The 26,094-nt window shown below is 33.4% G+C and overlaps 6 protein-coding genes across 7 annotated transcripts; all 6 read right to left on the bottom strand.

Moving 5' to 3' along the window:
• Nucleotides 1-807: 807 nt before the first annotated feature.
• LOC128387132 (catenin delta-2-like) lies at nucleotides 808-7,981 on the bottom strand. 2 transcript variants are annotated; one of them, XM_053346294.1, is made up of 5 exons: nucleotides 7,235-7,981; nucleotides 4,161-6,343; nucleotides 3,734-3,988; nucleotides 2,822-3,055; nucleotides 808-1,228 (listed from the first exon to the last, which is right to left on the bottom strand). In XM_053346294.1, the coding sequence occupies exons 2-5, from the start codon at nucleotides 6,330-6,332 to the stop codon at nucleotides 1,034-1,036; spliced, it is 2,856 nt and encodes a 951-aa protein (XP_053202269.1). In that variant the 5' UTR covers nucleotides 6,333-6,343; nucleotides 7,235-7,981; the 3' UTR covers nucleotides 808-1,033. The 2 variants fall into 2 exon arrangements, with proteins under 2 accessions (XP_053202269.1, XP_053202267.1); XM_053346292.1 differs by lacking the exon at nucleotides 7,235-7,981 and adding an exon at nucleotides 6,707-6,989.
• Nucleotides 7,982-8,183: 202 nt separating this feature from the next.
• Nucleotides 8,184-10,384, bottom strand: LOC128387140 (putative tRNA (cytidine(32)/guanosine(34)-2'-O)-methyltransferase). Its single transcript, XM_053346320.1, is given in 9 exon segments — nucleotides 8,184-8,525; nucleotides 8,618-8,781; nucleotides 8,784-8,910; nucleotides 9,037-9,090; nucleotides 9,187-9,318; nucleotides 9,413-9,509; nucleotides 9,574-9,643; nucleotides 9,719-10,026; nucleotides 10,106-10,384. Coding segments are annotated over 8 exon segments (891 nt in total). The 5' UTR covers nucleotides 9,840-10,026; nucleotides 10,106-10,384; the 3' UTR covers nucleotides 8,184-8,399.
• A 245-nt stretch (nucleotides 10,385-10,629) lies between these two features.
• LOC128387144 (uncharacterized) lies at nucleotides 10,630-12,686 on the bottom strand. The gene is made up of 2 exons (XM_053346323.1): nucleotides 11,596-12,686; nucleotides 10,630-11,054 (listed from the first exon to the last, which is right to left on the bottom strand). The coding sequence occupies exons 1-2, from the start codon at nucleotides 12,047-12,049 to the stop codon at nucleotides 10,891-10,893; spliced, it is 618 nt and encodes a 205-aa protein (XP_053202298.1). The 5' UTR covers nucleotides 12,050-12,686; the 3' UTR covers nucleotides 10,630-10,890.
• Nucleotides 12,687-17,741: 5,055 nt separating this feature from the next.
• LOC128387147 (putative tRNA (cytidine(32)/guanosine(34)-2'-O)-methyltransferase) lies at nucleotides 17,742-18,458 on the bottom strand. Its single transcript, XM_053346327.1, has 2 exons — nucleotides 18,177-18,458; nucleotides 17,742-18,084 (listed from the first exon to the last, which is right to left on the bottom strand). Exons 1-2 carry the CDS (start codon nucleotides 18,441-18,443, stop codon nucleotides 17,959-17,961), a joined length of 393 nt encoding a protein of 130 aa, XP_053202302.1. The 5' UTR covers nucleotides 18,444-18,458; the 3' UTR covers nucleotides 17,742-17,958.
• Nucleotides 18,459-19,158: 700 nt separating this feature from the next.
• On the bottom strand, nucleotides 19,159-20,498 carry LOC128387146 (uncharacterized). Its single transcript, XM_053346326.1, has 4 exons — nucleotides 20,115-20,498; nucleotides 19,958-20,045; nucleotides 19,733-19,851; nucleotides 19,159-19,659 (listed from the first exon to the last, which is right to left on the bottom strand). The coding sequence occupies exons 1-4, from the start codon at nucleotides 20,251-20,253 to the stop codon at nucleotides 19,499-19,501; spliced, it is 507 nt and encodes a 168-aa protein (XP_053202301.1). The 5' UTR covers nucleotides 20,254-20,498; the 3' UTR covers nucleotides 19,159-19,498.
• Nucleotides 20,499-21,557: 1,059 nt separating this feature from the next.
• On the bottom strand, nucleotides 21,558-25,816 carry LOC128387130 (retinoblastoma-like protein 2). Its single transcript, XM_053346290.1, has 9 exons — nucleotides 25,597-25,816; nucleotides 25,102-25,244; nucleotides 24,823-25,029; nucleotides 24,464-24,657; nucleotides 24,134-24,362; nucleotides 22,954-24,047; nucleotides 22,474-22,874; nucleotides 22,102-22,392; nucleotides 21,558-22,010 (listed from the first exon to the last, which is right to left on the bottom strand). Exons 1-9 carry the CDS (start codon nucleotides 25,732-25,734, stop codon nucleotides 21,627-21,629), a joined length of 3,081 nt encoding a protein of 1,026 aa, XP_053202265.1. The 5' UTR covers nucleotides 25,735-25,816; the 3' UTR covers nucleotides 21,558-21,626.
• Between the last annotated feature and the right edge of the window lie 278 nt (nucleotides 25,817-26,094).

The raw sequence follows: 26,094 nt of genomic DNA, 5'->3' as shown, positions 1-26,094 counted from the left end.
TGATTTGAATTGAAAAGATCAATTGATAAGTGAACTGTGGTTTAAACTGATTGAATAATTGATTAAATTGTAAAGAGAAACAATTATTACAAAGATGAAGTGATTTGTTTAAATATAAGCAACTAATCAGTTGAGTTACACACATAATTAAGGGAACATGTCAAAAAATGAAACAATTAAGGTAAGAATGTAAAAAAAAGAGAGAGAGGAGAAACAATCAGGGATTGAATTAATTATGATTGAGTGGTAGAAAAATCAATTAAATCATGATTGATGATTGAGTGATTTAAATTAACTTGGTGCATTGATTATTACAGTTATTGTGATATTTGGGTCCGAAGTGTGTATGTTTGTATATGCAGGTAAAGGTAAAACATTTCAAGTGACATGGACAAACAATTTGAATGATTTTTAGGAATGAATTAACTAATTGATTCGGATTCTTGTCATCATGAAGAAATGGGAGATACGTTTGTTGGCACTTTGAATGGAAGGAGATAAAAAATAAGAGGTGGTAAAGATGGAGGAGGAAAATTGTGATGATATTTTGTTTCTTTGCTTCGTTTTGAATGAAATGCGATTTTTTCATGGTCTCTTTTAAAACTTTGCATCAATAATTTGATTTTGTTGATTGTTTCGTTTTGCTCATTTTGTGGATTTAACAATAAGATGAAGAAATATAAAGTTATCTTTAAGCAGCTTACTGTAAACTGTACAAAGAGTGAGTAAGATTAGAGGGTAAAGAGTTGAAAAGAGATATTGACAAGATTGATTTGGCCCAAAGAAATTAGTAAAAACTTTCAAACGAAATTAAATCACAATTATAACTTGTTTTGATTGATTAAAATCCCGTTACAATATGTGTGTGTGTGTGTTTGCTATGAGTTATTTGATGTAGTGTCAAGGTGTGTGAGTTTAAACATGTGAGTCGAGATAAGTAGTAAAAGAGAGAGAGAGAAAGAGAGTGGGAGGGAGGCCGAGAATAGGCTATTTAATCATTCTAGTCGTCGATATGGATAAATGTTCAATTGGTCTAGACCCATGAATCTCCGGCGGGCATTGAGGGAGGGTAAATGGGCTCATTGGTTGTAGGGTCGTAACTGTTGCTGGTATCAGATCCAAGGAGAGCTTGAGTGGATGAGGTAAAGTCTGTTCCAGGTCGGGAATGTTTCTTTCGTTCTCGATTAACTTGTGCATAAACAGGTTCCGTGCTGTTACCACGAATATACTTTATATCCAAAGGGATGAGAAAAGAAAATAATACAATTAGAAAAAAAGAATAAAAGTATAAGAGAGCAAAAAGAAAATAATCATGAGAGTAAAGGGGAAAAAGAGGACAGAAACAAAACAAAAGAAGAAAAAACAATAGAAAAAAAAAATGATAACAATGACCACTGGTCAGATAATAAAAGCAAAAGTATAAATAATGAGATAGAAAAAAAAAACACAATCAAGATAAGGATGGAAAGGAGATGCAAGTGAAGGAGTTAATTAGTTTGCGTGATTAAGATAAAGCTATTATCATTAACTGTGAATGATAATTGTCCTTCTTTGCTGGTGAAATGTGTGGCAAGGTTAATTTACTAATGAAAGCGATTACATTGTTTCCTCAGGATTGATTGTCAATGATTAACCGAGAGGTTTACTTTGAATCTATGGTTAATGTTGCTTTAGTTGACATTATGATCATTACCATTAATATAATAATGCATTATTAAGCATGGAAATGATTAGCAAACTCAGAATGAAAAAAGACCAATATTAAAGAAGGAAAAAAAATGATCTTGTCAGTAAGGTGATTAAGTGATTAAGAAGAGGATAAGAAAATTGAATTAAAAATTAGTGAGACAGTGTTAGCAGAAAGAATGTTATGTGTTATTTAATTACTTTCCAGAGGAAATGATAGAATGTAGGAGAAGATGGAGAGAGAGAGAGAGTTAATGACAGAAGAAAAAGATGAAGAGGGAGAGGGAGAGGGATTTGGAAGGGTGAGTGTGTTAGTGAGCAATGAGTGAGAAAATGAGATTCTGTGGCTGGGAGGATGAAGTTGTTGTTGATGATGAAGATGATGAAAGAGTTATAATGAAAGTGAAATCCAAAGGAAAAAAAGGAAAAAAGGTAAATGAGCAGAGTAAATCGATGAGAGACTTTAGTTCACTGACAAAGAGAGATGAGTATTAAATATCGAAAAGACGAAGATGCTAAATTATTTAGATTGTTTCCCTTGAGGAGAAAAAAAGACGAAAGAAAGAGAGAAAGAGAGATTGATAGAATAGAATTTGTGCCATTTCTTGATTCGAATTAATTGACATCTTCGCTTTTATAACGGGCTCCTCTCGACTTGGACTAGAAAACGTAGTAGTAGATTCATTTAGATTACTTGGATTACGAACGATTTATCATCATCGTGATTCTCTTTAACGATTTGTATTGATTGTTATTTATCATCATCATAAGTAGATGAGAGACTAGGATAATTTCAGTGGAAGGAGTTTAGGGGATAGGACAAAAGCGGAGCACTTGAGTTGAGATGAACTGGCTGGATGAAATTCAGAGATCAGATTCGGATTGAGCTTGGAAACACGTGAAAATTGAATAGGAGAGATTATTAGCAATTAACTCGACTGTTAATTGTGTCAGTGTTAAGGTTTTGGTATTAGTATGAGAGTGAGTGAGATATTAGTTCGCAATGTGAGTGTGTGTTAGCTTTTGGTTATGTTTAGTTGTTTGTTGATTACTGGTTACGTTTTGCTCTTGATTATTGTTTTCATTCTTGTTTTTGCACAATTTGTGTTGTTTATAAGTTATTGAAATAACTTACAACTCCAGGCGGATATATTTGTACTCCACCGACAGGCGGACGGTGTTGTTGTTGCTGTTGTTGTTGTTGTTGCTGCTGTTGAACGGCTGCATTTAATTGCTGTTGAGCCTGTTGTTGGGCTATTTGTTGTTGAGACGCTAATTGTTGGTTTTGAAGATGTCCAGGAGTATGAACAAGTTCAGGTCCACCTCCTCCTCCTCTGTGAACCATTTCCGCTAATTGATATTCTTCAGTCTGTAATTGAAAGCAAAAAGAAACGAAAAAATTAGATTCATAATTGTTAGTTTAACTCCCACAGATACCATATAGAGGAAAAATATGTATCTCATCCAATTATCATCTACATTTGTGGTTTTTCATCAAATCGGATTAGTTATTAAGTCTTCATTTAACTGAGTTTGAATAATTAATAACAACGACTTATGGATGTGAGTATAACTTTTCAACAAAGATAATCAGAATCATAAAGTTGATTTAGATTCATAAATCTGGAAAATAAACACAAGTTGAATGACAATCATAAGGATTTTGATCCAGTTTTCTCATCAAGTACATGAGGTAAATTTCAATGTTTATCAGTTTTTCATGTTGTCCACTTTCTAAGTGGATAAAATCGTTCTCTCTTTTTTTGACTATCTAAAGGAAAATCGATCTAAGAAGAAAATGATGATAATGGAATGAATACTAATGATAAACGATAAATGATAAGATGTGAAGATAATAAAATGAAAAGTAAATCATTTATTCATTTCACTTTATCTTCTTCTCTGCTTTTCCTCTGAACTGGTTGAACATTCGAGGGATTAGAAGAGTGAAGAGAAAAGGAGGAAGATAAAGAGACAGATTAAATGAAATACTGATTGTCTAGATGATTTTGTTGATTAATAATTTTGCTCGAAACAGAGGACGCACCCTATTAAGTGACATTTGTGTCATATTCATTTCCCGGCCTCCTCCTCTTGAGAGGGTGCGGTCTTCGTATCTGGTACCTCCTTGGGTGCTCATTGGACGACTTAAGGTGTTATTTGCACTTGATGTTGGCGATTGAAGCATCCCACCAGAGGAATTGCGACTAATCACATGACGAATCAAAAAGTGAGACTCCTTATAACCTGCTTTTCTGTAGACTTCTCGTAAATCTGAGTGTTGCCACATATTAGCCAGCAACTGATCGTAATCATTAAAAATAATCATTAAGGAAAAATATGATAGAGAGAGAGAGAGAGAGAGAGAGAGAGAGAGAGAGAGAGAGAGATATGAAAGTAAAAATAAATTACTTGTTGTTAAAAGGAAATGAATCAATTGAAATAATTAGGTTTTTTTCCATTCATTAAATTACCTGTGTAGTAAATTTGAATACCCGGGAAGAATATTTTGATTTGTTTTTTGTTATATACACTAATCGCTCCATTCCGTCAGCTTCTAGAAGTGATTTAGCGAAATCAGCGTTTTTTGATATTACTTCATTGAGAGTGGCCAGTACAGCGGCAATTGTATCATCTGATGTTCCCATATCATGTTGGGGATTACCCTCAGGTAATTTGGATACAAGATCTTTCATTGCATATTTTCCTATTAACTCTTTATTTCTTGGGTCAAGGGCCAAATTTCTAAGGGCAGTGGCAACAGCACAAACCACCCTGTCAACTTCCATCCGTAATAATTCAACCAGAACCGGAAGACCTTTCTCTTTACGAACTGCAGCTCTAATGTCAATTGATGGTTGCCAGTAACAAGCAGCAAGATTTTGTATTCCACCGGCGGCAGCTTCCAGTGTTTCTGGATTTGAACACTCAGAAAGTATGGCTAAATATGGTTGGACAACTTCCGGTTGCCATAATAATTCCATTCCAGTTATGGGTTCGTTGGGTCGACGATTGATACCTGGTATACCGGTTGTACTGTTAAGAGATAACTGTTGGGTGGCTTGGGTCAAACTTTTACTTTCGGTTGGTGTGGCGGCTGTTTCTTTAGTCTTCTTTTTACTGACACCAAAACAACCCAAATTATCACCAACCTTTGAACTTACTGAGCCCATGATGGCAACGGCTCTAGAAGAGGATGGAGACACTGAACGAGAATCACTTGTTACGGGAGCTGCGTGTTTATCATATTCAGGATCGATTACTTCTTGACAACGATAAGAGAGATTTCTTAAAATACAGACACAATTTTCAACCGATTTATTGTCGATATCATTTTTAACGATAGCTGATCGGATAAGGAATAATAATGCGTCCACTAGGCCATCACATTCACGAAGTTTTTTCCTCGCATATTCTCCAGCTGAAGAGACATTTCTCAAAATACCACTGGCATTACGGAAAATAACTGACCACCAGCCTTCAGGATGACCGGAAGATTGCAACATGGCATCACTGGCGTTGGACGAGGAATCGTTAATGGGAAAATTACTTGTCCACCCTGATTGAGGTATTATAACACGATTAATCAAAGTTCCAAGGGCATCGTCGATGATTGGCCTTTTAAGAGGGTCACATGAGCTAAGATTCCACAAGACACCCGTGATAAGCTCTTCAAGTTCATTGTCAACCGTTTTTCTGAGCAGGTTTACCAGAGCCACAAGGCCTCCGGCGTTTCTGATTGCTTTCTTGTTCTCATCATTACGTCTACCATAACTAATATTTCTTAAAGCTCCACAAGCGTTTCTTTGTATTTCCAAGGAATCTTGGGTTATCAGATTGATCAAAGGAGGAACAGCTCCAAGTGCACGAGCTTTTTGTTTCATATTATCATCACTGAAACAGAGATGTTGTAGGTGAGCGGCCGCATTTGCACGTATAACTGGATTCGGGTGCGAAAGAAATTCAATAACCTCATGAAGATCTGGGTCTCTCCATCTTACACTACCATCGCCGGTTAAATTTGATCCTTGATCGGTGAGATTATCTTCCTCTGAGAAAACTGCTCTCGGTGGTGGACCTCTTAATGGTCCAGTACTATAAGTACCATGGTCATCATAACTTGGCCGACGATCAAGATAACCAGAGGGTTGATGAAGTTCATACGGATTGTATGTACCGGTAGAAGCTGCTGATTGCATTGGTATTCCAGGTCCAGATGAAGGTGCAAGTGGCCCTGGGCTTGGGACTACACCTTGTAATTGATTTACAGATGGTGGACCACCGGTACTTGCGGCGTAACCATTAGGTGAAGGTTGAGCTTGTAGTAAATAACCATTAGAGGCTGATTGAGGTGTATGTTGAAATTGAGTATATTGTAAAGTTGAATCAAGCTCATCATAACCTGATTGTGGCATGTGATTGACAGGTTGCATAGATGTTGGTTGTGTTGGACCTGTTTGAGGTCCACCATGGATTGATGGTCCTCTTCTTAGGGTTGGAGGTGATTCAGAGGTTATGGATGGATTAATTTGATAATCCCGGTAATTGGAGTATTCAACATGCCGCTGGTAAGTTTCCATATTCGGTATATAACCATGAGATTCATAGTTGTTCCCAACAGCTCCATAGGTTTCATAATTATCCATTGAAAATGTTTCTACACAAATACATAAAAGAGAAGTAAATTATTTGAGAAATGACCAAAAATAACCAAATGACGCACAAGGAACAATAGAAAACAAAACGATTGGATAAAATACACCAGAATCCAGGAATAGAATAGAAAAGAGAAATGACGAAAATCAAATTTCTAACGTTAATAATGTGATAATTCTAAACAAACACGAGAGAAAGAAAGAAAAACTGAAAGAAATCAAAGAGAGAGAGAGAAAAAGATAGAGAAAGAGAAAGAGGGAGAGAGGAAATAAAGAGAAGCATCCAATCAATAAAACAGAAGACCGATCAGTGGATGACAATGAATAACAATTGATTCTAGAGGATCATAAACAAATCAAGTTACCTTAATGAAAGGGAAGATCTTGATAATTAATAGAATCAACAAATTTAAAATGGGCTTCGTAAACACTCAGGTGAAAATGTTGACTAATCAAGACCAAAGAATAACTAAAATACCTTTGGAATCATTTAACTACAAGAAATAAACGCAGTTACGGAGACACAATTAGATGGACATGTTGTGTTAGAATTGATGTTTTCCATTAAAATTGAGAACAATTAACGAAGAAAGAAACTGATAACCAAAGAGAATAGAAATTAACTCCGAACGGTAACAATTAAATTAGAGAGAGAGAGAGAGAGAGAGAGAGAGAGAAACATCAATGGAGAAAAGTAGAGGTATCATGAGAGAGAGCGAGAGGGAAAGAATTGAGTATGTGTATAGAAATGAATGAGGGAGAGAATGAAGATGAGAGTGAGACAAGTGATCTGAGTGAGAATAGAAGATAAAATAGACAGAAGAATAGAAAAGAGACAGAGGACACAGAAAGAAGATAAAGTCTATGGAGTTAAATTAAGTCATTTTATTTACCTCAGAATCAACTTATTGATGAAGAGGTGAAGGTGATGATTTTGTTAACGAAAATAGAAAAGGAAACCGAATTGAGAGAAAAAAAGAAATAGAATTCACTTTGTTATTAAAATACAGTAAACATTTGATGATGTAAACAATTTGGTCAATGGATAGATTATGATGACGAAAATATATTAGGACCAAGACGATGAGGGAAAAGATGATCACAAATTACACAGATGAAGATGGAGAAGAAGATGAAAGAAAAGGTAAAGAAGATGAAGAAAAGTGATGATAAAAAATAGAAAAAGATACCGGAAAGAAAATGATGATGATGGTGAAGAAGAAGAAGCAGAGGAAGAAGAATAGTGAGTTAGGAATTCTCTTCATTCCATTTTCAAGGGAGAGAAAGAGAAGACAACCAAGAGGAGAGAGAGAGAGAGAGTTGATAAGACTAAGGAAAGAAAGAGAAATACCAAAGAGAAAAGAAAGAGAAGGAAGAAAAGTAAGAAATTGTTGCTGTTGTTGAGAGTTTACAATAGGAAGTGTGAAACCTTTTCTCTTCAAATCGTTTCGCTTTCAATTATAACCTTTTTATTTTCTTTTTCTTTGTTTTGTCTAAATCACCTGAGGAATGCATCGAATTTGTCTAAGAAATAGTAACTATGGTTCGCAAGGAGAAAACAAAATAGGTAAAGAGGACGAACAAACCGAACACAGAAAAAGAGATGATGAGAAGAAAAGAATTGCTTCCTTTTAGAACATTGTCTCTCTCTCTCTCTCTCTCTCTCTCTCCTTTCGAGGTTTTGTTTCTTTTGCTTTTTTCTCCCGAAAATTTGCCTTCTTGGTTGGTAAAAAATTCGAGGAACCGAAAATAATCCAACTTTCATTTTGGTCTAATCTCCATCTCATTGTTAACAATTTATCTTCAACTGATCAGGTTTACTTTTTGATTACAATCAACTGATTTTTCTTTCATCATGAATTTAGAGATTTTATTTCTTTTTTTTTTGATCAATCCATTCAGGTCATTTCGGATTTCGTTTAGATAACTTTAATTGTCGGCGATTATTAGTCCTTTGATGATGGTTTATTTGTTCAAATAAGTTTTTTACTTTATTTCGTTTAATTGTTGTTGTTCTTGTTGTTGTTTAAATGAGGTTTTCCAATTTCATCAATTTGATTACTCATTTTCTTGTTTAGCTAATTCATCTGATCTCTTTAATTGACAAGCCTTTTGATATGGAGGGTCAATCGGTTTCTGAGTTGGTTCATTGTACTTGTAGCCAGAAGATAATCCGGTTGGAGTCTGAAATTTCACGAAGAAAAAAAGAAAATTAATTTAATTCAGTTGATTGAGAGAAATTGAAAGATTGTTTAATCAGATATTAATCCACTTACATCTAAAGGATAACTTCTATCAGCATCGAAACCAGACAAATCTCCACAGGCAACAAAAGGGACAATGGTCAAGTTAACTGGATTAGTTATATTATCAAAATATGATTTGGCTTGTTTGTCCATTAGTAAATTGAACATTGTTGGTTCGTAGCCCTCAGGGGTTGAAAGGTTGTGCATACAACGAAAGCCTCGATTGATGAGTTTCGACTACTTCGAGGTTTGGCCACGATTACTTGTTGGAAAAAGATTTTCAATTGGGAAAATAGTAAGGAGACATCACGACCTCGAAAAATCTATGGGGTGAATTAGAGAGAGAGAGAGAAAAAAAGACAAAATTACAATCATCAAGTTCTGAAAGTGAAGATTATCTCATTATCTCTACAATTACATTACAATCAAGTGATTATATTTCTTCAGACCTTGGCAACAAATGTCCCTCCAAATTTTAATATGTAAGTGGTTATGTTCAAGGCCTGTAATTAGATAGAGAAAATTTTGGTGATGATAATTGACTTTGGAAATTTTTTTGAAAAAATGAGAAACAAAAAAATCATGATTGTCTCTCTCACCGAAAGTAACAATTGAGCTTGAATATATTCATCAAGATCGTGAAGACCAGTGACATCAGGAGCTCCGTCACAAACAACCAGATCAGCTTTGTCACCTTCAAAGTGACTAATTATTTCCTTTGCAGTGTCCAACTAAATATATAAGAAAAAGATAAGAATGATTTACAATCTAATGACAATTCAAGTGACAACAACAACAATTAGTTTACAAGATTAATAACCTTACATTTGTAATATCACCTTGAATTTGAATTGTTCCAGGTATTGGTGCCATTGCTTGGATATCTACACTTATTGTTTTTGCATTTTCTTCACCATTTTCTCTGTAAATCAGAATAATCAAATCTATTAAATTAATTACGAACAAGTAACAATAACAATTAGTACCTTAATTTTTTAGCTAAAACTTGACTCCAACTTCCAGGGGCTGCACAGAGATCAACTGCTTTGGTAACTCCTAATGAAAGAAATGTAATTTTTTCTCTAGATTATCGACAATTAGATAAACGAAAGATCAGTTCATCATAATTACCGTTGAAGATGTTAAATTTTTCGTCAATATGGATCAATTTATATGCACTTCGAGCTCGATATCCCTCTTCTTTTGCTAGTCGGTAAAAAATATCACGTTTGTCTTTAGTTGATTTTCCCATAATTCTTGACTCTAAGTTGATTATTGTTGGTGATGGCAATTTAATAACAGCTAAATACAGAGTAAATGTTAGCTAATGTCCAGTTTAAGTGATAACAATCAGGTAAATACATAAACAGTGATTACCACAAATAGGAAAATGATATTATCAATATTGAACAGATGGTCACCTGGTAATACCAATAAGACTATAATAAAAAAGCAGAGAAACACAATTAAGGTTAAATGATATTGTATAAACATAACAATTAGCAACGAAATACTTACTTACCACAGCCTATTTATCACCAATTAATTTGAAAATCTATTGGTTAAAACAAACAAATTAACTCTCAGCAAATTTCAACGATTCTAATGGTAACTTGTTTTTTCATTTCACCCCACAAATTTTAAGAAACATAAAAGGTAACAAGACCTGATAACTATTTACGACCACAATCAATGAAATTAAAGTAATCAAATAAATTTAATTAAAATTAAACTTAAAACAAGTTAATTAATTTAATTACAATCAAGTGAAAATCTTAATTTGAAACAATTCAGTTGTTTTGTTTTCATTTTGATCAAAAAAGTGGTGCCATCTGTTGGTAGCTTTTTCAACTAAATTGATTTAGTCATTTTTTGATTTGATGAAATTTAATTAAATTGTTACAATGTTAATTTCACGAATTTAATTTATGAAAAAAAAAATCCGGTAATCTAAAAGTAAATAGTTGTAAGTCTCTATTGATTGATTAATTTAATGATTAGATGATGAATCTTCATCAATAGATATTTTCAGATGGTCAAAATTAAGTTAATTCAAATGATTTGAATTTGATTATATTTCAGTAATTATTAAATTAAATTGATACATTTGATGATAAAGTTGATTATCAAATATTATCCATTAGGTATAATATTAATCGTTTAAACAATTGGTCGTCATATTATTAGTTTGATGATAATGATCATTAAATTTGAATGTAATTAAATCACAGATTATTATAAAACCGATGGTACCTCTTAACCAGGATATGTATTGATTTAATTACCGTTAATTGTAACAATAATCAGTCTGATCGATTTTCTTTTGATTGTTTCTTCACAATTGGCTTATTAATTGGTAATCCATATTTAAGATAAACATCCTTTTCCACCTCAATGAATTGGACAGTTTTTTGCCAAGGTTTCCAAATATAATGAAAATTAAAGAAAAGATGATCGACCACAATATCTTTAAATAAGAATAGAATTAAAATATTAATTAGTTACAATTAATTGGAAATTTAGTTGAATGATTTACCACTTTGATATCTTGGTGAGGTGAAAATTTTGGTTCGCAAAAAGTTATGATCTAAAAAACACCTCAGGGCAGTTCCAATGTGCATGAACGACAGGAACTTATGTTGCACTTGACTTTGTGATATTTATGTTTGTGTGTGTGAATGTGTGTTTTAAGGAGCCATCAACTCACTGGTTAGACTTTTTATCATCAATAAAGATTTTTTGATTTAAATCAATTTGATTTGTTTGAGAAAATTAAGAAATTTTGTTTCTGCTGTTGTTGTTTATACAGCCACTAAAATTAAGTTTCGTACACTTTGAATCAAATCTGCGCATAGAGTTGCTTTTCTAATGTAAATTGATTGAAGAATCAACTCTATGAGCAACAATTATTGAAAGTGTACGAAACTTAATTTTCGTGGCTGTATATTTCCAATTAATTCATTGCGGATAATCATAAATATGACGAGAGCAGAGATAAGTTGAATTACGTTTATCTGTACTTGTATCAATGAGTATCTTTGAATAGGGACTGGCCAGTTTATTGATTGTTGTCACTCCTAGTGACCCATGCATAAGGGACATGGTTCGGTCAACAGTGTCCATCATGGGTGTGTTAATTAGGGAAAGGGTTCTATCTGATTCTGGATCACCATAGTCTGGACTTGAAGAGCCAAATGTTTGATGAAGAGGATGATGGATATGGTGAGGATGAACATGGTGTCCAGTTGAGTGTAAAGGATGGGTAAGCTGATGATGAGACCCATTGGTTGATGCTGGATTATAAGCAAGGTTACCTGCTTGATAAGTTTGACAAAATTCAAAACTTGTCTTTGCTGGACCCTTGGAACGGAGTTTACGTGAATATACAAATACTATAAGTAAAACAATCACAATAGCACCAAGGCCAATTATTATGGTCACTGCATTGGCAATTTCAGACATAACGGATAAACCTCCGGAATTATTGTTACCACCAGTACCTCGGTTGTTTGTACCACTTTCTCGACCTATCTGATTATCGGGTAGTAATGAGTCACTTCGTCCTCCTCCTTAAGTATCACGAACTGATCGAATTGTTTTACTAATTATTATTGAACTAGGATCGGAAATACCAAATGGATTTGAAGCGATGAAAATTAGTCATCAACATGGACGATGATGATGATGCAGAAGATAATGAAAATGATGACAACGCTGCAGGAGATGGTAATAACACTGAAGATGATGAAGGTAAATTTACATTTAACTTATATCCATGAGGTGAATAAGAAGGTGGTTGTTGTGGTTGTTGTTGTGATGGTGGAGGTGAAGCACTAATCAAATGGCAAATTGTTGACAATTGAACAAGTACTAAAAGGCACGTTAATGAATTAATAATAATCCTCTTTTGATTTGCACATTTTCTTGGCACATAAAGATCATTGTGATGAGGTGGTGGTTGTGGTGGTGGAGGATGAAATTGATGGTGATTTTTGTATCAACTTGTCATCAAAAGGATGCATAGTATACCTGAGGTATACACCTCTGTCTCTCTCTCTGCTGTAGTCCAGTGGTTAGCGACGAGGGCAAGCCTTCACATTGGCCTTGCTAACTCTGTGGCTCCGCGTTCGACAGAGGCGAGTATTGATGCTATGATCCAGCATTGGGGAGAGAAGCCTCTGGCGTGAGATTAGGCCCCTACGAATAACCTCTCACCCCTACCCCCGGGACCCGTAGTTTAAACTATATACAGCCGATTGAGTACGTCGGCTAAAATAGTCGGGTAGGTGAATACGCGAAAGCGTGGAATAAGCCGAGCTCCCCCCAACTAGTGGGGAAGCCCCCGAAGGCCGCAACAGCCATTGAAAAACAATCTCTCTCCCTCTTGGTTGTCTTCTCTTTCTCTCCCTTGAAAATGGAATGAAGAGAATTCCTAACTCACTATTCTTCTTCCTCTGCTTCTTCTTCTTCACCATCATCATCATTTTCTTTCCGGTATCTTTTTCTATTTTTTATCATCACTTTTCTTCATCTTCTTTACCTTTTCTTTCATCTTCTTCTCCATCTTCATCTGTGTAATTTGTGATCATCTTTTCCCTCATCGTCTTGGTCCTAATATATTTTCGTCATCATAATCTATCCATTGACCAAATTGTTTACATCATCAAATGTTTACTGTATTTTAATAACAAAGTGAATTCTATTTCTTTTTTTCTCTCAATTCGTTTTCCTTTTCTCTCTCTTAATTTAATTGTTACCGTTCGGAGTTAATTTCTATTCTCTTTGGTTATCAGTTTCTTTCTTCGTTAATTGTTCTCAATTCTAATGGAAAACATCAATTCTAACACAACATGTCCATCTAATTGTGTCTCCGTAACTGCGTTTATTTCTTGTAGTTAAATGATTCCAAAGGTATTTTAGTTATTCTTTGGTCTTGATTAGTCAACATTCGTAGTCAACAATTCTTCGCTGGTTGGTGATTTATTCTTAAAAAGAATGTTTGTTTAACAAACTCAGGTTAATGCTGAGCTTTGTTGTTGCATTTAATTACAATTAATCAATCATCTTAATCCTTTTAATTGTTATAAGTCTATTTCGTTGAAATACTACTCAGTGTTCACTAATTTTTCATCTCTTAAATTAGAGTGTTTTACTATTTAAATTGTGGTTAAATTTGTTCTTTTGTCTGGTTTTCCTTTTTTTTCTTGATGATGTAGATGTTAATCATTTGTGGATCCTTGATTGTTGTTTAGTTTCTATATTGTTTATTGGAATCATCATCACCTTTTTAGATTATTAACCTTTTACTAATTGTAAATTATTCTCTGAATTGATCATGTAAGTTAACATTTTATCATATCAAATTATTCTCCATTAATTATTCTCTTCGTTTTTGATCTCATTTCCTTTGTTCAGTTTTTTCCATATACATGTAAATGGTTAGAGTCTTGATGATGATACTTTCTGTTTATAGTTTTTTTCTTCATTCAATTGGTGTGATAATATTAAGATTATCCTGTGATTAAACTCTTTAGTTCTTATTGAGTGTTGATGTTTCTCTCTTTTTTAATTCTCTTTTATTATTCTCTTTCTCTATCTCTTTCTGTCCATAATTATGGTAACATGATCCTTGTTCAAAGTTGATTGAAAGCCTCCTACATGTGACGTTGTGATCATACAGCTACGATGTTTATCAATGTAACTCTTTTACCCTCTTTGTCGCTGAAAGAGATTTAAATTGTTAGAGAAAAACAAATTATAAAATTATCCAACAGGCTTTCTTTTTATTGCAGTGCTTCAATGGCATTTCAACAGCTAAAAGGTTAATTTTATTCTATTCTCTCCTTTCTCTTGCATGAAATTCTATGTGTAATTAGCCTTACGCTTTCTCTCTCTCTCTCTCTCTCTCTCTCTCTCTCTCTCTCTCTCTCTCTTGCTTCATTATCACCACCATAATCATTAGCACCATCAAAAAATATAATACATGTTGATGTTTAGAATATTGAAAAGCAATAAGGTTCATATAATAATGATTTAGAAAACCATTATGATTCTTTGTTCCTGTCTTCATCTCATAATCCCAATCACGATGATTATCATGATCACCATCCCTTTCATCCTCCAGTATCTCCTAATTCCTCTTTCTTGACCTTAACAGTGACTCTTTATCAGTATTAAATCAAATCACTAAATAAAACGAGTGAGTTGTTCGCAGACATAATCAGCGCAATCCGTTTCACCTTGCCTCAAGTCATTTAACTGATATTGAGATTATTGTTGTTGGTATATTATTTTGCATATACATTATTATTATTTTATTATGATAAGTTTTAATTTTTAGTGTAAACCGTGAAAGTTAAAAAAGTGAAAAACATGGATTCAGCGTATGAACAACTGTGTCAACTTCATAGCCGAGCCCCGAAAGCAGCGGCCCATCAAGTTGAAGATCTGATAAGACGAGCCTACGAGAAAAAGGATTCAGCTGAAGCCTATGTTAGGCAAATCATTCAAGATGCTTGGAATGTCTGTCACTTTCATCATCTTCCAAAATGGCCTCAAGATCATGATTATTTGCACACTGGTCATCGACCACCACTCCAATCATTCAAGGCCTGTTTCTGGTCAGTTTTCCGTAAACACACCGAGACAGGTAACATTTGACCCATGGAATCGTTTTCTCATCTTTTTCTTTTTTCAACCTTCTATCACACAGTTTCTTGTCATTCACCTCAAGTTAGCAGATTCTTCAGCAATTAAGTGCTTTCTATTTCGATTCATTCCATGAGTGGGTGGCTCTTATCATCTCCATTGTCTTTTGATTTCTCCATATCTCTCCTGATTGATAATGATCACAATTGTTTCACTTTCGATCAATTATCATTGGCATCTTATTATTTTCCTTTGTTTTAATTTTCCCTTCTCTTCTCTATCAATAATCATTTTCTTCTCAGATTGGATTATTGTGGAATCGGTAATTAAATCAATACATATCCTGGTTAAGAGGTACCATCGGTCATATTTTCCCATACATCTTCATACTAATTTTATAATGGAGGAGATAGGTTTTCGAAAAAACGAAAAAACCTAAAATTTATTTTTCGAATATCTTCACTGTCGCTTTATTTTAGACCATAAAATCGTCATTTCTAGATCACTTTTTCACAAGCTTTCCAATAAAGTTAGTTTTATTCATATCAGACTTTTTTTTGAAAAGATACAGAATTTTTAAGAAAAAAATAAATATAACTCGAGTAAAACTTTCGGTTACTTTCGACCTCAATAAAATCGAAGTTAAAGTTGAGAAACTGAATTTTTCTTGTTGACATGATCATATGTTTGTACTATTTGAATATAAAATTTAAGAAAAAAATTCATTATTGTTCAATAGTTATGGCGATTTTTGCGAAGAGTCTCACCTTTTCTGGCCATAGGTTATATAAGAAAAAGATAATAATGATTTACAATCTAATGACAATTCTAGTGACAACATCAACAATAAGTTCACAAGATTAATAACCTTACATTTGTAATATCACCTTGAATTTGAATTGTTCCAGGTATTGGTGCCATTGCTTGGATATCCACACTTATTGTTTTTGCATTTTCTTCACCATTTTCTCTGTAAATCAGAATAATCAAATCTATTAAATTAATTACGAACAAGTAACAATAACAATTAGTACCTTAATTTTTTAGCTAAAACTTGACTCCAACTTCCAGGGGCTGCACAGAGATCAACTGCTTTGGTAACTCCTAATGAAAGAAATGTAATTTTTTCTCTAGATTATCGACAATTAGATTTCAGTATTAATGAGATAAAACTTATCGATAACAAGTAATCAAATTCATCGAATTGTTGGAAGGATTTTCATCTGAACAAACCAACAATTAAAATTCGAGCGATTTCCATGTCTCTCTTGAAGTACCAATAGATGTCCTTTTAATATTTAATTGCGAATTAATTAAATTAGTTTAATATGATTGAATATTATCCTTCATTAGCAATTCTAATTGTTAATAGTTAATATGAATCATATGAATGAATGAATGAATATGAAGACGAGAAAGAAAGGGGTAAAAACAAAAACTTTTTTCACCTTTTTAAAGATTAAGAATGAAGAAAGATTATCTCAAGAAGTTGTTGCTCTAAAGGATAACGTAGGTTATCTAGAGGGTTGCCCATCGCCCCAGCCATAGACCGATCCGGCACTGGTTTCTTTGAGTGTCCTCCAGAAGGATTACTCACACTACTCCATGGGTTAGAGTTGCCAAGACCTTGACTAGAACCCATTGACCATTGGAGACCATTGATTGCTACGTGATGGCCATTGATTAGCTATGATATTACCGGTATTGTATGACTTATCCCACTGCATCCCGTTCCAGGCTAAACTGGGATAAGACTTGAATAGACTAGAAGATGATCCTCCAGCCAGATCAGACCCAGACAAGGATTTTTGCTGTTGTTGTTGATGATGTTGTTGTCTTGTATAATTATGAGATTGGTGTTGTTGATGCTGATGCTGTTGTAACTGTTGTTGTTGTTGTTGTTGAAGATGATTGAAGCTGCGATGAGCAGAAAGAGACTTGCGGCGATCCACCTGAAGAAGAGGATGAAGATTATGTTGATGATGTAGATGAATTAGCTGATGAAGATGTTGGTGGTGATAGAGATTCCCCTGGTTGAATTGATCCAGAAGCTCCAGAGGAAAGTGATTGTTATTGAACTGAAGCCTTTGGTGATCCTTGCTGTTGTTGATCCTGACTAACATTCATATTTTTGTTGTTTAAAAAAGACAATTGATTGCAAATTAATTAAATTAATTATCTTTTTTTAACAAAAAATTGACTAAGAATAAATCACCAACCAGCGAAGATGAGAAATAAATTCTCTGGTAGATTCATATTTGTTTCCAACAGCTCCATAGGTTTCATAATTATCCATTGAAAATGTTTCTACACAAATACATAAAAGAGAAGTAAAATATTTTAGAAATGACCAAAAATAACCAAATGGCGCACAAGGAACAATAGAAAACAAAACGATTGGATAAAATACACCAGAATCACCTGAGGAATGCATCGAATTTGTCTAAGAAATAGTAGCAATTTATCTTCAATTGATCAGGTTTACTTTTTGATTACAATCAACTGATTTTTCTTTCATCATGAATTTAGAGATTTTATTTCTTTTTTTTTTTGATCAATCCATTCAGGTCATTTCGGATTTCGTTTAGATAACTTTAATTGTCGGCGATTATTAGTCCTTTGATGATGGTTTATTTGTTCAAATAAGTTTTTTACTTTATTTCGTTTAATTGTTGTTGTTCTTGTTGTTGTTTAAATGAGGTTTTCCAATTTCATCAATTTGATTACTCATTTTCTTGTTTAGCTAATTCATCTGATCTCTTTAATTGACAAGCCTTTTGATATGGAGGGTCAATCGGTTTCTGAGTTGGTTCATTGTACTTGTAGCCAGAAGATAATCCGGTTGGAGTCTGAAATTTCACGAAGAAAAAAAGAAAATTAATTTAATTCAGTTGATTGAGAGAAATTGAAAGATTGTTTAATCAGATATTAATCCACTTACATCTAAAGGATAACTTCTATCAGCATCGAAACCAGACAAATCTCCACAGGCAACAAAAGGGACAATGGTCAAGTTAACTGGATTAGTTATATTATCAAAATATGATTTGGCTTGTTTGTCCATTAGTAAATTGAACATTGTTGGTTCGTAGCCCTCAGGGGGCTGAAAGGTTGTGCATACAACGAAAGCCTCGATTGATGAGTTTCGACTACTTCGAGGTTTGGCCACGATTACTTGTTGGAAAAAGATTTCATTCAAAGATATCATTCAATGATAAGCAAGTAAAGATAACTTTTGATATCAACCAGTTAACCCAGAGATATGATGAGTTTGTCCACTAGTTTAAGTGATGTAGTCTTAAAATGGTCAACTGGACATTAGCTAACATCTACTCTGTATTTAGCTGTTATTAAATTGCCATCACCAACAATCATCAACTTAGAGTCAAGAATTATGGGAAAATCAACCAAAGACAAACGTGATATTTTCTACCGACTAGCAAAGGAAGAGGGATATCGAGCTCGAAGTGCATATAAATTGATCCATATTGACGAAAAATTTAACATCTTCAACGTAATTGTGATGAATTGATCTTTCGTATATCTAATTGTCGATAATCTAGAGAAAAAATTACATTTCTTTCATTAGGAGTTACCAAAGCAGTTGATCTCTGTGCAGCCCCTGGAAGTTGGAAGTCTTAAAATGGTCAAATGATTAGATATCAAAAGTTATCTTTACTTGATTATCATTAAGTACGCGAATGATTAAGAAAGTGGTTGCAAACTCAAAGGCTTCGGTTGTATATAAGAAAAAGATAATAATGATTTACAATCTAATGACAATTCTAGTGACAACATCAACAATAAGTTCACAAGATTAATAACCTTACATTTGTAATATCACCTTGAATTTGAATTGTTCCAGGTATTGGTGCCATTGCTTGGATATCCACACTTATTGTTTTGTCTGTGTTGTTTGTCCTGTTGTAAGTCTCTATTGATTGATTGATTTAATGATTAGATGATGAATCTTCATCAATAGATATTTTCAGATGGTCAAAATTAAGTTAATTCAAATGATTTGAATTTGATTATATTTCAGTAATTATTAAATTAAATTGATACATTTGATGATAAAGTTGATTATCAAATATTATCCATTAGGTATAATATTAATCGTTTAAACAATTGGTCGTCATATTATTAGTTTGATGATAATGATCATTAAATTTGAATGTAATTAAATCACAGATTATTATAAAACCGATGGTACCTCTTAACCAGGATATGTATTGATTTAATTACCGTTAATTGTAACAATAATCAGTCTGATCGATTTTCTTTTGATTGTTTCTTCACAATTGGCTTATTAATTGGTAATCCATATTTAAGATAAACATCCTTTTCCACCTCAATGAATTGGACAGTTTTTTGCCAAGGTTTCCAAATATAATGAAAATTAATGATCCAAATGAGAGCTAAGCCTTTAATCAAGGCAAGGAAAAGGTAATTTCATTAATAATCATCATTTAATTGTGACAATTAAACAAAACTTACTGTTGAAAACAAATGGAAACAAGGTTGTCCTTTGTATTTGAATTGTTTTGTAAACAGAAACTTCAATTAGAAAGAGACTCACATAGGCGAGAATTGTCAAAATAGCCAATCTGGTCAATCTAATTGGAAAAGTAAAACATGATAATTAGTCGAGATTAATTAGCAATTAATCAACGATAGAAATTAAATTGTCAATTCCCATCGGAAAGGGTAAAATGATCTTACGGATAAACGTAAAGATAAATGGACGATTGCATCAAAATGGCCGCATTGATGAAAGAGTAAATCCCGAAAAGATGATCGACCACAATATCTTTAAATAAGAATAGAATTGAAATATTAATTAGTTACAATTAATTGGAAATTTAGTTGGATGATTTACCATTTTGATATCTTGGTGAGGTGAAAATTTTGGTTCGCAAAAAGTTGTGATCTAAAAAACACCTCAGGGCAGTTCCAATGTGCATGAACGACAGGAACGAAAGCCAGCCTCGGGTCATATAATCACTCCAATGAACCATAATCACTAATTTAATCCAATTTGATTACAATTAACTCATCTTGAAGTGAATAATGAAAAGATATCAAAGTTTGTTGTGTTCAAGTGGAAATTTAAATTTACTTCAAAAAGAGACAATCAAATTAACTTGAATAAACAAACAAAGCCAATGAGATGAAACCATATTATTGACAATCATGTTAATCAAATTGTCCACAATTAATTTAGTTAATTATGATAATAAACAAAATGAAAAGGTAAACAGATGATTAAGAGTAAAAAGAAGCAAGGACAATTAATAGTTAATTGTCATGATGTTGATTGTCAAAGAAGAAATTAAAAGAAAGATGAAAATAATTGATGAATGATTAACAATTAGCCAGAAATTAAAAAAGCAAATGATTTAAATTGTTACTTTTAATTCAACCATTTGAAAGTAAACAACATCCGAGAAGTAAATTTCATCCAACTGATTCTGACAGAACTTTTTATCCGCGGGTTAATATGACAATTCAAATTGTTAGAATTAACTATCGATAATGATAATAATAGGATAAAACTTATCGATAACAATTAACCAAATTCATCGAATTGTTGGAAAGATTTTCATCTGAACAAACCAACAATTAAAATTCGAGCGATTTCCAAGTCTCTCTTGAAGTACCAATAGATGTCCTTTTAATATTTAATTGCGAATTAATTAAATTAGTTTAATATGATTGAATATTATCCTTCATTAGCAATTCTAATTGTTAATAGTTAATATGAATCAATCAACAGAATCGGATACTGATTCAAATGGTGGATCATCAACCGGATGGATTCTAATTGTCGCTGTTTCAACCTCAATAATTGGATTGATTTCTTATTTTGTTCATTCATTTTATTTGATTTCTAAAATTTATCCATTTAATTGTAAAATTAATATTCCCAAGAAAGAAACGGTTGTAATGAAATCAATTAAATCAAGAATTCCAAAAATGATTCACAAGAGTCAATTACCAGTTCGAGGGAATATCGCTCGAAAATCATTTCTAATCGACGAAGCGGTTAAATCGGATGCTGGAGTTCCTCGAGTTGGAACATCGGAATTGATTCAAACACCTCATTCGCCCAAAACTGGTGGCAAATGAATTATGATTAATTGTAATTTCGTTTTTTATGTCAATTGTAATTTCCTTATAAATAATAATTACCGTCTTATTGTTATCCTTTTCTAATCCCATTCATCTTCTCTACATTATCATTATTGTTTCTATTAATCAATTATTACTAATGGAAGAGATTAATTTTGTATAATTATCAATATTTTATGAATAGAAAATGTTAGATTTTAAAAAGCTTTAATTGGTTGTTAATAATGATTGATGATTATTATACAATTAGTTTCCTCTTTTATTCCATATCCATGTCAGCATTGTCTTCGGTATCATCTTCTTGTCGTTCAGTGTAAATATTATCGATCATTGATCGAAGTACTGGTTTCTCTCCATGTCGTCGGGTAACTGGATCACTTTCGTTAGTATCATCTTGTAATATTCTTTTGATTACTTTCTTCTCATTACCAGATGAATTAAGTTTCATCATTGAATTTATGGCTTTAAGGTCTTTTGCTGGGCTTCGCAGGAAATGATAGGACATTGGACGTCGAGGTGATGGAGGGAAGGCACTCGCCTTCATGGGTGAGATAAATAGTGAATGTTTGTTTGAAATTCGTCGATAAGGTGAAATGTTGTTAGCAGCGAGTTTGGGAAGAGGTGAAAGTGGAGGAGAACCAGCCTAATAAAGATAAAGAAACAAAAGAGAAGAAACAATTTATTATTATTCATGTTTTCCTTTCTTTCTTGGCTCAAGTCTCAATTTTACCAACCTCAGCATTGAATTTCATTATGTATTGCTTGGCTTCTGGAATATAAATTTGATTGTAAAACATAATAAGATCGCCTCGTTCTTCAGGGAAATCGAAATTAGAACCTGCACCAGCTAATCGGGTTGGAGTGGGTGGTTGACTGTTAGGATGAGGAACTGGTAGAGTACTTGATGATCGAATACGTTCCTTGTTGTCCTCCTGATTTGGTGAATTAGAACCAGAGTTTCGGGAATTTTCACTACTCGTTGAGTTGCGTCGTTTACGATTAGTCAAAAGTACATTTCGATAGATCTAGTTTCATGAAGAGATAGAACGTTAAATATTGTCAGTTAGTGACCTTAAATTGAAATCTTTTTTTTTATAGAAACTTACATGACTTGAAGCTTGAGGTTGTTGTCGGTAACATTTCATTATATCTTGAAAGCTTTGATCGCGACCAACAACCTTACACATGGCATATACAGCGCACATTAAAATTTGATCCAAATGACGGTCACGCATGAGATCAGTGTGATTGCGAATTGAGGATTCAAAGCATGTCCAAATTTTACGTCGGAGGTCTTCATCGTTAATATTTAATTTATCACATAAATCTCTTAAACGAAGCCAAGCAAGATGATAAACCTTTCGGAAAAATAATCCAAGTGATCCGGCTTTGTTTATTTTCACCGGGGTTTCAGGTTTTGATGTAGTAGCATTTGATTCAGAATTTGTAGTTGCTTGTGGTTGAAGAGTAACATGAATAAGACGAACCTCTCCAGTTGATGTTTGTGCTAATACAAGTAAAGAAAAGAGTTGACATAAAAGGTTAGTAGTGAAAAAAAGGATGAAAAAATGAAGATAAAATCTTACTTGGTATAGCGACTTGTATGTAGCCTTGATCAGCGTCAAATAACCGACGACGAGTACCACCCATTGGAGACATAAATCGTTCATTCGTATTTGGGGGTAAAGGAGAAGTAAAAATGCCATCTAATCGTCGAGGTGTCGCAGGTGCGGGTGACATTGTGTTGGGATCATGAGATGGATTGGCAAGAGATACTTCTTGACATGCAGGAACTGACCCATGGAGCTTTATCAAGTCCCAAATTGCTGAACCTGTTTTCCAAGCTTTACTTTCCAATATTTGCTCCTCAATTGTGTTCAAATGTTTAACAATGTCTCTTGATAGACCATCTTCTTCACGGATTATCAATTCAATAACTCGGTAAAAGTATAATGGTTGAAAATGAAAATCACGATAATCACTCAAAATATCGACAATCCATGGGAATCTTTTCTCAGAATTGTAAGCAAATAAAACGATTTCCATGCAACAGGCAAAAAGCGAAAGGTGGAAAAGCTCATGAGATAATGAATTGGTGAGGTTACTCTTTTTCTCAACCTCGGACCATTTTTTCAATTCTCGGCCAATTATTTTCTCTAAACATTTATAATAAAGAGTAATACTTGAGTTCAACATTTTCTTCGCTGAATCATGTGGTGGTAAAGGAGAAGGAGATGAGAATCCATGATCATCAGCTGGTTGACAATAAGATTTTAAAAATTTATCCCCAAGTTCTTTGATTCTTTCGACGATTCTTTCATTGGGGTTGGTGGTACATTGGGTGAAAATCTCTAATAAAGTTGCACTTGGCTCCGATTTACAGTCAAGAAGAAGAGATTGAAGACGACTAACGGTTTGAACGGCGTTTGTGACAGGAGTAAAAGAGCCCATATTTTCTCGATTTGCCAAATAGTGACGATTACTAAGAGGTGTTTGGGGTGCTAAAGTTTTCGCCTCTTTGATTGTTTGCTGAACATTTTGCATTCTATTGTTGAGATAACTTTCGAAGTCACCTTGGGGTGCACCTAATTCCTCGTGAGCATTGTCACTAAGGAAAATTCTTTCATCAAAATCGCCAAAATTGAGAACATATTGATCATATTCTTTTGAAATCGCTTTCCTGTAATAAAATGGTCCATGTATGAGAGATTGTTAACACTTTGGGTTAGATCAACGGGATTAAAAAGTAAATTAAAATAGACTTACAAGTTAGCTTCGAAAAAGGCATTATCTAAGAATCCTAGAAAATGAGGTGGATTGCGACATCGAAAGATCTTTTTATCAATCATTCTTTTGATACAAGGTTTCAACCAGTGCTCTTTAATTCCTTTAGCATCGACACAAATACCTTCCCATTTGTTGCATAAAGTTTCAACTATGCAAGGTACTGGTTCAGGAGCAACAAATTCATCTGATGAGAATCCGGGAGGAAGTTCTGATAGACCAAAAGGAAGATAGAAAATTAGCAATTGAATAACTTCTCTCTTCAGGCTGATAATCCATATAAAGAATGAATCAAGGCAAAAATAAACTTACCAGAAAATTCTGAGTTTAGAAGGTCTTTCGCATTTTCACTGACGAGAACATTACTGAAGCAGAAATCAATGCATGCCAATAATAAGTGATATGAATTGACCAGATCGTCACTAATCATTTTAAAGTTTGCCTTTACATGAACAAATAATGTCCAACAAAAGGAGAATACGTGGCCAGAGGTTAAGCTCAATTTTCTTTAGAAAAAGAGAGAAAACAAATAAAAGTAACATTAAAGAAAAGAGAAGAGAAGAAAATAGAATGGAGATGAACAGACATTAAGAAATAAGATCACATGAGTAGGAATGAGAAACAAGAACGTAAATGATTTTGTCTAAAGTAAAAGCGTAACCATTATTTACCTTTGCTTTCGACTCCTATTTGAAGTTTGTTTGATCGGAGATAAAATTGGACTTTTAAACAAGTGCTTAAAGATTTTGCCAAATTTCCCAAAGATGATAGCAGAAACGTTAAAATTGCGTTCAAGTTGATCGAGTCTATCCCTCATTCCATGGGGTAGATTTGCCATATCAGACCATTTTTTCATCTTGTTAAAAAACTCAACCAAACTGCAAACGAAGACAAAAAAAATCATGATAATAAAGAAAATGGAGTCAACATTTTCAAGAGGTTATTTTTACCTTAATTTGCAAGATCTCAATAATCGAGTAAGAGAAACACAATTTCCACTAACGTATCCATCAAGTCCTCCACCAACAGTTGGTGTCATCCCTTTACGACAAGCAACATAGAGAGCACAGGCAAGCCAATGAAGCTTTTCCCCCTAAATCCGAGTAAATTAATTGAAAACAAGAGGGAGGGAGAAAATAGAGTAAGAGGAAAAAGAGACAAAGAGAGAAAGAAAAGAAAAATTATATCAATCAGACTTTAAAATGTATCAAATGTAATGATAATGACAAAGCCAAAGCTCAAAGAGAAAAGGTAAATAAAGAAAGAACAAATTTACAACTGAATTAATAGAGAAAATATAAACCAAACATTGACAATACAATTGATCACAAAAGCAGCGGGTTTTAAATGTGTTAACCAATAGTAACATTTATGGTGTAATTTTTTTCTCTAATTGAGAAAAAAAAGATGAGAACAAAAAATAGAGGAAAGAAAAAAAAACTTACCTCAAGAGTATAATTGATTTGAATCCTTTGGAAAGAATTGTAGGCCTCATCAGCAGCAGCTCGATCAAGGTTAAGGTCGGAACATATTTCACGAAATTTACGAGTTAATTGAACATTTAAAGATGATGGAGAAGCCATTGCTTTCTGATTAAATAATTAAATGATTAATTTGTCTTCCAAAATGGTTGTGGTTGTTAAAAGTGAGACTCCAAATGCACAAAGGAAAAGGGAGTAACTTCACTGATCATGTGACCAAAATCGCGGGAAAAATCGAAAATGTCAAGGCCGAAATTCGATCAACTCCACCTGGCGACCGAAAAGAAAACTAAAACTGAGAGAAAATTATGAAAACCAATTAACCAACCAAATAATTTATCTAAATAAACTCGATAGATTTTAATTTAATTTTCGAAGTCAAAACTTTATTTCAAAGTATTTGTCCAGTTTTTCGTCAAATATTCTCACGATAAGCAATCAACTGAAAGAGAAAAATAAAAA

This window comes from Panonychus citri, unplaced genomic scaffold, assembly GCF_014898815.1.
Source record: "Panonychus citri isolate SS breed McGregor unplaced genomic scaffold, ASM1489881v1 Contig00077, whole genome shotgun sequence".
Taxonomy (NCBI): domain Eukaryota; kingdom Metazoa; phylum Arthropoda; class Arachnida; order Trombidiformes; family Tetranychidae; genus Panonychus; species Panonychus citri.
This window is presented reverse-complemented; position numbering and strand designations above follow the sequence as displayed.